At 37.1% G+C, this 11414-nt stretch overlaps 1 protein-coding gene across 1 annotated transcript; it reads left to right on the top strand.

Moving 5' to 3' along the window:
• The first annotated feature begins 962 nt into the window (after positions 1–962).
• Positions 963–9851, top strand: LOC117290358 (inositol oxygenase-like). The gene is made up of 11 exons (XM_033771707.1): positions 963–1201; positions 2342–2452; positions 3225–3320; positions 4073–4165; positions 4302–4371; positions 5406–5473; positions 5975–6084; positions 6982–7049; positions 7383–7432; positions 8541–8653; positions 9241–9851. The coding sequence occupies exons 1-11, from the start codon at positions 1190–1192 to the stop codon at positions 9347–9349; spliced, it is 900 nt and encodes a 299-aa protein (XP_033627598.1). The 5' UTR covers positions 963–1189; the 3' UTR covers positions 9350–9851.
• Positions 9852–11414: the final 1563 nt, after the last annotated feature.

The raw sequence follows: 11414 nt of genomic DNA, 5'->3' as shown, positions 1-11414 counted from the left end.
ACAATTTAATAGTGTTGGATCTGAAGGGGCGTGGTAAGGTGGTGGTATAGAAAGGGGATCATTTCATTTACAATTTTAGAGTAGTTTCCTATGTTTTTATATCAAAACTAATTATCTTTGCCAGACGAAAATGATAAAAGGTATCATAGCACAATAGACAGTGATAAAAGTAAAGATGTAACTCTTTATCAAAGTTGTATACTTATTGTTCTTTGACACTTTGTATCATCATGGAGGATTCCTCCATGGTATCATAGAGTAAATCGATGTTTAGCTGTGTTACATTTTTAGAAATTTAGGGGAACATTTTTAAGTCTAAAGGTTCAGTCTATTTCTTTCTGATCTTCCATGGTCTGATCAGTCAATTATTTTCGCAATTATTTAACAATGTACATGTTGTCTGACAAGAAATACATGTAAAGTCACTCCCATTTTGCATTTTATGCAAGTTTATGGATTGGGGGGGGGCAGAAATTGTATGGGTCACTAGTAGTGCGTTGACCCCATCATCTTGACATTGTTGCCTTGCTAGTGTTCGCTCAAGTATTTAATATAGTGACTTTTAGATAGAGAAGTTCAAACTGCAAAAGAAGTGATTACTAACACTTTTTGTTTCAACGAACTACTGTGGAAGTTCAAACTTTTTATATAATATTTGTGCCATCGGCAGGCAAAATATTTTTAGAGATAATAATCATGTTGCTTTAGTCCGGCGTTGACTTGAAAAGAGACTAAAATTCCAATCACATGATTGTGTACGTGATCTGCTGAGAGAGATGTGTGGGTCACTTTCGAACAATCATCAACACACACAACATCAACAAACAAAGTTATCAGACGATCGTATCCTCAAACAAGCAAGATTAACATAACAAGTGTGTGGAAATCATTAGTAAAGAGTTAAAGTGGGGAGACCACCTCCTCAGACCATCCTATATTAAGTTTTTCGTGTCAACTCTGAATCTGCTGAGACTGGAGTTCGAATCAAAGTCCATTCTGTCTGCTGCGGTTTTGTGCTGAACTGAAGGTTGTTCTCGAGTCCACACACGGTCTGCAGTCTGCGGTCATCTGACGTGTGGTGCGCGATTGGGAATTTGTTGTCCCTGCTGTTTGCTGAAATAACCCCTTGTGTGTACTGTGAATCTCTGACGTTAGAACCGCTAGATTTTACCCTGACGCATTGGTCAAGATGGAGAATCAGGTAGTTATTCTTATTCTTATTCTTATTCTTTATTTGGCATTAACGTTAAACAATAACATACAAGCAGACAGTATACGTGTAGATATAATACTATAGATTAGATAGGCTTAGTTTATTTACAGAGACAGACATTGACTTAAGGTTAACTCTGCTTATTATATTTTATGAGAATGAGGACGCCCTTCATGCGCTTCATTCATTCATCATCAGGACAGGGCCGTGAAACATGGGAAAATGTCAAACATGTGTGAAGGTTAGGGTTGGGGTACGTTAGCCCACCTTGTTGAGCTATAATGGCTCCGCTTTTAATATCGGTCTCATCACTGTCACCATGGACAGTGATGAGACCGATGTTAAAAGCGGAGCCATTATAGCTCAACAAGGTGGGCTAGGGGTACGTGTGAACTGGTCATTGGGGTTTGGATTAGGTTTAGTAGGGATTAGCACTTTTTTCTTTCATGAGCAGTTTTTAGAGAGTTGTTCAAACTACTCCTAAAATCGTAGAATGATGAGGTTCGTTCCGCCATGGATGGTCTACCTCCATGGTTCCGCTAGTGTCTCCACGTACCTCAGTCCATAGTGGATCTTACAACACAAACATTTCGTTCTGCGATTCCTATTTGTTGTTTTTACAGGGTTTTTTTAAATCACAACTTGTCAAAATTAGGCTCTGTATGTAGACCCAGTAACTGGGGCGCTGTGTTCCTTTTTCAAAATTTTGACATTAACTATATATAATGTGTTCTTACTTAGAACTCACATTGAGCTTGAGAGATGGGTCCAGAAAATCTACTCCGCAAACTCAAAATTTAAAAAAAAATTAAAAATTCTAACCGTAATTCAGATCCCGTATCCCCACCGTTTTACTGTTGTGAGTCAATTGTAAGACAATCTTTGTTTCTGATGGAATGATAAAAAGTAAAATGATAAATGTTTCTGCTTACTGACAAAGTTTGGCGACCCATTTATATTTGTGTATAGTTCATTTCAAGTTATACTAATGTTTATATACCATCTAAGTAAATAAAACTGGTTTGAACCAGATTAAAGTGTGTTCTGTCACTGAACTAATTACACATGTAAGTATTTGTTCATGAACAATAAAGTGATTAAATGTTTCTTATCTTATCATTATTGCAGAATAAAGTTACAATCTTGGACCCATCGGAGATTTACAGGCCAGAAATCAATCGAGGGATTGATAATACAATGCCTTCTCCAAAGGAGATCAACTTCAGAAAGTTTAACGAGGTAAAACAGCCTAAGCAAAACATATAGTTTTTGTTATTGTTAGTTTTTCAAAAGTAAATATTACATGTAAAAACATGCAATTAAAATGTCATTTAAAGGCAGTGGACACTATTGGTGATTACTCAAAATAATTATTTGCATAAAACCTTTCTTGGGGACGAGTAATGGGGAGAGGTTGATGGTATAACACATTGTGAGAAACAGCTCCCTCTGGAGTGCCATAGTCTTCGAGAAAGAAGTAATTTGCCACGAATTTGATTTCGAGACCTCAGATTTAGAACTTGAGGTCTCGAAATCAACCATCTAAACGCACACAACTTCATGTGACAAGGGTGATCTTTTACTTTTCAGTATTCTTGCTAATGCTGATTCTTTAACTTGATAAGTAATTGCTAGTTTTTATTTATTCGGCCCATTGATTGTTGTGTACAAATTCTGCAAATATTACACGTTTACTGTATTTTCTCTTGGGTGTTTTAATTGTATGGATTTTAATATGTTTTATTTTAATTGTTCAGCGCCCAGGAGCATGTTTACATGGATAGGCGCTATATAAATTTCCATTATTATTATTATTGTTAACAAAAATTTACAAAGACAACAGCAACAGAGCGAAAACAGCTGTTGAAAACATCAATGTTATTGTAACATTATTTGTATTTTATAAAGGTAATGGTTTGATAAATCGATTGTCCAATATGATAGTGTGCCTTGTGCATGGATAAGCATACATACATCATGCTGATAACAATTCTGATTGATTATTTTGCAGGAAAAAGGCTCTGAAGACAACCCTCAAATTCAGAGAGTCAAGAACACCTACAAGTTAATGCACACACACCAGACAGTGGAGTATGTGCAGAGCAAAGTAAGTTGGAAGTGTGGATTTCTTAATTATATAGCTGTGCGGAGAGGAAAAGTCATAAAACCATTGACTCCATTTTATGTAAGCAACCCTGTGTGTCGTTCAGTATTGCCCTCCACTGGGTGGGGGCTACCAGTGCACAATTTCATAGAGGTGCTTCTAAAGGCAGAAGATTCTGCTTTTATAAATCCCGATAAGCAAAAAGTAAGCAGGATACCAGCCACAGAAAGTACATGTGAGATTGTAGTTTGGCTGGTAACCATATTCTGGTAAGCATAATTTTGTTGTATTGAGCTACTTTATGTGCTTATAATAAGCAGCTTTATGAAATTGGGCCCAGGTGGCCAGAATGGATGAAGCTTCCTCCATGATCACACAACAGTCAGAGGCACATGTGCTCTGTGGAATTTCTGTATAGATACAATACCCTAATCTGTTGAAAAATTAAAGAATGCACTATCCTTGAACTTTCATTAAGGAAAAGAAGACTATAAGATGTTAAATTTGCATCAGGGATAAAGAACATTAATTTTAATTTTTTTTACCCATACATCGATGTGTGTTAACACTGTATACTCAGTACTTTCCAGAGTCCTGTGAAAAAATATCACAGGCATGTTACTCAGGTGGGATTCAAACCCATGACCCTTGCAGTTCTAGAGCAGTGTCTTACCAACTAGACCACCGAGATTGCCCGGTGGCTAGAGGCCTAGAAGACTAGTTTTTTTACTTTGTTTTGTCATTTCCTTTTACAGCACAAGCAGTGGTCAACATTTGACCATGCAAAGCTGACCATCATGGAGGCGCTAGAGTTTCTGAATAATGTAATAGACGAGGCTGACCCTGATGTAAGTTTTTTACATTTTCACTGCATTTTTGTTTTCTTTCTTTTTTTAACTAATGTAGAGAATGAAAATGCATTGACTGTCACAAACATCACCAATGTATCTTTTAGCTTTAAATTTTGTTTCTTTGTTTTACCAGGTCAGTGTGCCAAACATTTACCACGCCTTTCAGACTGCTGAGAGGATTCGTGAAAAGCATCCTGATAAAGGTAAGACAACTATAGACCTTTATCATGGGGCGGCCATCTTGAGTTTTCTCCCATTCAAATCAATGTAGCCAAACTGAGGCTGGAAGGAGAAATAGTCTGGTTGCAATGAATATTAGCATCTGTTACTGTTATTGGATACATTGAACATGACCAAGATGGTGGCAGGCTGATAAAAGGTCTATTGGACATCAAGCACATTCCATAAGATTCTACACTTATTTTGTCAAATTGTGTAATCAATTAAAAAGCTCTGAGTTCCATAATTCTTGGTAATGAAAAATGTTTTGGCATATTTCTATTATGATGTTTTGTCTTAGTTGCAACATGTTTATATAGTCTGTTGCTGTGTTTGTTGGAGTAGGTACGGGAACAAAGGCTTATGCGTCACTCTTACTCAAGGCCTAAATATCGTCTTGTTTTTTTTATTATTTATCCAACTTCTGTGTAAATTGTTAGTGTTATTACTACTTACTGGTTTGCCATATGTTTGTTATTATGTAGGCATATATCTACACTTTAAAGATTACATACGTATTAAATTATGGTAATATTGAAATAAGTGTATTCTATCTTTTACTCCAAAAGTAGCTGCAGCTGTTTACCTTTGTAAAGTTTGTGCAGTATGCATGTAGTGGTACTTAAACCCTTCCCTTACATAACAATATAAGCCACCCAAGGTTACACACAATAAAGCACATGAGCAATTGACAATTTCGGCTTATAGAATAGTAGTTTTATGGATGTCTACTCTACCCATAAATGGCAGAGCTAACAACAGTTGGATGGAAATTTGCATCGGGGATAAAGAATATTACCTTTTTTTTTTACCCATATACATATAAACACCGATGTGTGTTTAGCACTGTACACTCAGTGCTTACACCCGAGCTCTGTAAAAAAAGAAACACAGGCATATTACTGGGGCGGGATTTGAACCTACGACCTTTGCAATTCTAGAACAATCAGATGTTTTAAAAGGTGGTGAAATAAAATGTGTTTGCTTGATTGTTTGTTGTTCCATTATTTGTTTTTAGATTGGTTCATTCTGACTGGGTTGATCCATGATCTGGGCAAAGTGATGGCTGTGTGGGATGAACCTCAGGTAATGAAGCCTGGTTACCAGACCTTTGGTGTGCCTCATACATTTGTATACATTTTATTTGAAGTGGTTGTAACACATTGACTTACATCTAAAGCTTTTTGTAATTTATAATTTTACATTTTTAAAGTTCCTGCCACTGGTTTGAAAGATGGGTCATAGATTGGTAAATACTCCATTGAAAAATTAATGACCATAAGCACTGCAGTTGTTGATAGTATTTTCTGTTTCAAGAAATAATTCCCTCGCATAAGTTCATCCAAAAGCATTTGAACATTTATAAAAAGATAAAAACAAATTAGCAAATGAATCATTTACTGGAGATACAAGTGAAACAAGGTTGATTAAAGCATTACAGTCAATGTCAAGGATGATTAAAAACCAAGATCTTGGCTAGCAGATTTTAGTATTCCAATTCTGGTTGTCGTGAACCTTGCTTATTAAAACAAACTTGACTTTCAAAAGCATAACTATTGTAAATTTCATCTGTTTCCTTCTTTTTAGTTTTCCACTGTTGGGGACACTTTTGTTGTAGGCTGTGCATTTGCAGATTCTATTGTTTACAGAGAAACAAGTTTTGTGGACAACCCAGACGGAAAAAACCCTGCCTACAAGTAAGTAACTTTTGCAAATGTAACTGTTTTAAATGCCCCCATTTTGGGAGTTTTTACATGGTCACCCTAAACGACATACAATTGGACATGTCATAAGATCAATGAAGAACATAGAGTTATATATTTATAGAACTAGAAGGTGCACTGATGATACTGCTTGCACAAACGCGAGGGGAACGCAATTCTGTACGCGCGTTGACTAAGAAGTACACGTTGGAGTAATGTACGCTACGCGCGATGCTGTTTTGTCAACTTACAAAATGGCCGCACAAACACACGCTGTGGGATGCTGTTTTGTCAACTTAGAAAATAGCCGCATGTGCGCATGCCAGGCCACGTATAACGGCCAGTGCGCCCTCTAGTTCTTATAAATAACTCTATGATATAGAATGAAAGGGGACCAGTTGCTCTTAGACTTGATTCCGGGCTACATACTTCCACACTTGTAGACTTGATTGAACACAGGGCTCAGTAAAATGTGCCATAGACCTTTCTATTGCAATATCACAGCCAAAGTTTTTGCCAATTGCGGTTGGAAAACTATCGAAAGCCATAAATCCAAAACAAAAACGGATAGCTACTGTTGTAACAATTTTTCACAAATATTCAAACAAAGGTTTAGATTTGTTTTGAATTTGGTTACTACATCTGTTAACAAGTTGAGTGTTTTACCAACATGTCAGCCATCATTGCCAACCAGCTTGTTTTTTTTGAACAGCAATGGAAAGATCTATACTGGCACGCAGGCACAGTTCACTTTACCAAAACTAGGGGTTATGAGCGAGCAGCACGTACTGGAAAAAAATGGCACAGCAAGATCGATCACCCTTGAGAACAAGGTTGCGTTAACATTGCTCCGGCAGGTCAGAGCCAATTATATTTTTTATTTTCCCTCAGCTCCAAGTTCGGCATGTATGAGGAACACTGTGGCTTGGATAATGTGTTGATGTCATGGGGGCACGATGGTAAATGAAGTTTGATTTAGAGCCTAGGAGTAGATTCTGCTGAGCCGTCCTCATGTGTTTATGCCTATTAGATCACTCAAACCATGATGGATATTGGACAAAGACCAATATACTTTTCTGTAATCCATGAGCACGCATGTAATAACACAATTTGCGTATTTTCCATGAAGTATGTTTAAGAAACAGTTTTTATGTTTATGTTTACGGTGAAACTGGAATGTTGAAATAATTTGACTTCTTCCAATTTTTATTTATTTTGTAATATTAACAATTATAAAATGCTATGTGTTTAATTTTTTGTTGACAATTTTCACCTTGTTTCTCTTGCAACAGAGTACATGTACAAAGTGTTGATTGAAAACAAGTGCACCCTTCCTGAAGAGGTAGGCACACTGGTTATTAATTTGATTACACCCCAGTTAGATTGGATTCCATTAGTTGAGTCCTTGTGACAAAGTTTGAGTCCCTATAGACCGTATTGAATATGGCGTCACCATTCAAATATTTGCCCTACAAGATGGCGTCTGCGAGCGTGGGCGTGTGTGTGTGCGTGCTTGTGCTGTAGAAATCAAACCGGGAACGCTGCGTGCTGCGTGTTTCTTTGATGCACGCGTGTAGACGCGCATACGGTTTAACCTATAAGATGGCAACTTTCATAGCAAAAAAAAAGGGTTATTCAATACAGTCTATTGTCGCAGTACGAGTCCAAACCTTCCCCATCGAGGCTGGGTCTGTTTTTTTCCAAGACTGAGTCTAAGTGCTCCGAATCGAGTCCCAGTCTCCTTTTGCCAGAGACCGAGTTATAGTCCACTAAGAATGGAGACGACACCAGTCTCAAGTCAAAGAGAGATTCAAGTCCTCCATCCATGTAATGGAGTAAATTAATGAATTGTAGTAATTAAGGGTTGGTGTTTTAACTTTAAAGTTGTCATCAAATGCTTTTTTCTTGAATTTTGACATTTCTTTGAGGATAATTGCAAAGTTTGCCCTTTTCTTTTTTTTAATGACTGGCCAGCAGCACCATTTCACTAGTCCCCCCCCCCCCCCCGGCAGCTTGTTGGTGAAACTATCCAACACTAAACTAGCCAGCCGGACCACCTGGAGTGAATTTAGACTAGTCCTTGTTTGTTTTAAGAAGCATTTTGCCAACGGACTACTGTTAAGGGAGAACACTAATTTTATACTGAATGAACTGTCAGTGATCTTTCTGAAAGTTTGTATATATATATATATACTCTGCGCCTTGAGTACCTTGTTGGTAGATACGTGCGCTATATAAGACTTTGATATTAAGCTTGGTATGACACTGCTCTAGAATTGCAAAGGTCGTGGGTTCAAATCCTACCCGAGTAATATGCCTTTGATTTTGTTCACAGAACTCGGGAAACTACTAAGTATACAGTGCTAAGACACATCAATGTATATGGGTAAAACCAGAATGGATAGTCTAAGCTAGTTTAAAAGTTACATGCAGTTTTGTTTATTATACAGGCGATGTACATGATTCGCTATCACTCCTTCTACCCATGGCACACTGGACAAGACTACATGCATCTTTGTAACAACAAAGATCTGGAGATGCTTAAATGGATCCGGGAATTCAAGTGAGTTGAAAGATACAGATTTCAAAATAGTAGAGACTGTCTTTAGGCAACCGCATGGTTGTAATTGCATGTCTACTTTTGTTGTACAGAATTTTACGCGCCAGGCAAAAATTCCCTGTTAACCCTTGAAATACATGTGACGTAGGTGTGGTATTACCTGTTTCCATAAGCGCTGATTTGTTGCTTAGTAAGCAGACCAATGAAATTGGACCACGGTGATTCTGGTGTCCTAGGAAATTCGGTCCGCCTGAGATTCTGTTTCAAATAAGGGCAAAATCAGAAGTAGTTTGTACACAGCTTGCCTTAAGGGGACAGAACATCTGGGGGACAGATTCTCCTACAACGGCAACCCCAGCAACTCCCATTATTGAATGTGCTGAGTGATAGTGATGTAATTTCTTCTGACAAAGATTTTGACAAACTAGGGAGACAGCCAACATAGGGCTAGATAGCTCAGTTTGTAGCGCACCAGCACTTCAATCCAGAGGATGTTGGTTCAAATCCCACTCTAATTAATTCTTTGTTCAACCCCAAAAATCTTTTTTATTTTACTTGATGATTATAAGTTTTTTGTTTTGTTTTTGCAGCCAATTTGATCTGTACTCCAAGAGTGATAAACTGCCGGACATCAAAGCCTTAATGCCGTACTATCAATCCCTAGTGGACAAGTACATTCCTGGTACCCTGAAGTTTTAGATGTTTAATGTGAACCTGGTTAATCCCACCGGTGTACGGAAATCCCGACCCTGTTCTAAGCACAATCAATGCTTTTCTATATCATGTGTAAATTTTGAACAAAACTAACTTTTTGATAACGATTGTATATTGATTAACATATGGTTGAGGTGGGATTTTTTCAATCTGAAATTATAAATTATTTTTGAGTGATATTTTGAGATATAGTTTCTGAGAAACTTATTTAATTATTAAAAACTCCAGCTCTGAAAATGTGGCATGTAGTTCCAGATAAACTTTTGAAGGTTGTTATCAGTTTATTTTTGATCTATAAGCAAAATTACCAAGAAAAGTAAAACGAAAGTCAACTATGAAAGTTTCAGTTGAGATTACAGTGTCTATTTGTTGAGGGTCGTAGTGTTTCCATCAAGATCATGTAAAATCCATCCACATTAAAGACACTGAACACTATTGGTAATTGTCAAAGACTAGTCTTCACACTTGGTGTATCTCAACATATGCATAAAATAACAAACCTGTGAAAATTTGAGCTCAATTGGTCGTCAAAGTTGCGAGATAATAATGAAAGAAAAAAACACCCTTGTCACACGAAGTTGTGTGCGTTCAGATGCTTGATTTCGAGACCTCAAGTTCTAAACTTGAGGTCTCGAAATCAAATTCGTGGAAAGTTACTTCTTTCTCGAAAACTATGTCACTTCAGAGGGAGCTGTTTCTCACAATGTTTTATACCATCAACCTCTCTCCATTACTCGTCACCAAGTAAGGTTTTATGATGATAATTATTTTGAGTAATTACCAATAGTGTCTACTGCCTTTAAGGGAGATGAAAAAAAGCCCTGTGCTCGTGCGAGTATCAACTGCATCTCTGGCCGTATTGAGGGCAGCATTCAATGGAACACCTCAACATCCTGTTTTTGATTACTAATCAATTAGGGCGTTTCAGAGGAAATAATTTCACAGGATGCGTACTACCATTGCAACCCTTTAGACCTAAAATCAAAATTTCGCAAATTCTTTTTGGGGGTCATTACTATAAGCAAAGTATGACTCTATATGTTTAACACAGGGCTAGTTTTCTGGATGGGGATGTTAGGAAATAATCACCAAGTGTTGTTCCTCAAGAGGCTGTGTTAAGATTAAATAGCGTGTATAAGTATATGAAACAAAGAAACAAAAATTACATTTAGCCATAATTAGCCAAAATATTATATTGCACTTTTTGAAGAGACAGAAAGACTCAATCTAGCCCCTTTTTTGTGATGCAAAATTTGTACATTGTGTTACTATGAAATGTACGTGCAAGTAACAACAAAAGAAGTCGTAGAAATTGTAAGGACCTTTCTTGCGGCGTCACAACTTCATTCTTTGCCAACCCAGGGGCATGTTATCGCATCCATGCATGGAAACTTGCTTGAGCTTTGGTCAGTGGTTAAAAGTTTTTGCAAGAAAAGAAAGGTCTTATACAAATGTCTGAACAAATGCTTTTAATTAACGAAAGGAAAAGCTCACTTGGTTTTAGAATTATTTACCTAACTGCACTTTTATTATGTTTCGGCACATGCAATTATAGCCATGCTTTCATTTATATGTTGATTTGTTTTCAAGCATTTTTCTGAGGGTTTTCAGTGATTCTGCTTTACCTTAACCACAAACTTTTAAAGAGTGATAATTTATTTTTACAATTTGTTTATCATATTTTTTTATATTTAATTTAAGTATTAATTGAGAATTAAATTGTGTTATCACTAGCAAACAATTCTGATTTGAACTGTTTGGAACAGTTTTACATAAAATAATAAAAACTGTGGTACCTCCCGAAATGGTATGCCTATTTGATCTTATTCAGGTTGTGCCATTTTGTTAGCCAATAGGATTAGCTGTTGCAAACTGTTTACATACCAAACGGACATACAATGGTATAAATGCAAAAAATGGGTAAAGGCATTTAGCCTACGAGTGAGACTCTGCTATTGACCCCCCTTGCGCGCGTGTCTCGCGCGGCGACTGATGCTACGCTCACCATGTTGGTGGGCAGTTAGGTTTACGTGTATTAACGCTGCGTCGC

The sequence above is a fragment of the Asterias rubens genome, chromosome 5, assembly GCF_902459465.1.
Source record: "Asterias rubens chromosome 5, eAstRub1.3, whole genome shotgun sequence".
Taxonomy (NCBI): Eukaryota; Metazoa; Echinodermata; class Asteroidea; order Forcipulatida; family Asteriidae; genus Asterias; species Asterias rubens.
Note: the sequence above shows the minus strand (reverse complement) of the source record. Positions and strands in the feature narration are given on the sequence as shown.

Excerpts from the sequence above, each read along its gene's own strand:
- LOC117290358 (XM_033771707.1), top strand. Across the intron at positions 6,085-6,981 it reads GGAAAAAACCCTGCCTACAA|CTCCAAGTTCGGCATGTATG; the intron begins GTAAGTAACTTT and ends ATTTTCCCTCAG. Across the intron at positions 8,654-9,240 it reads AAATGGATCCGGGAATTCAA|CCAATTTGATCTGTACTCCA; the intron begins GTGAGTTGAAAG and ends TTGTTTTTGCAG.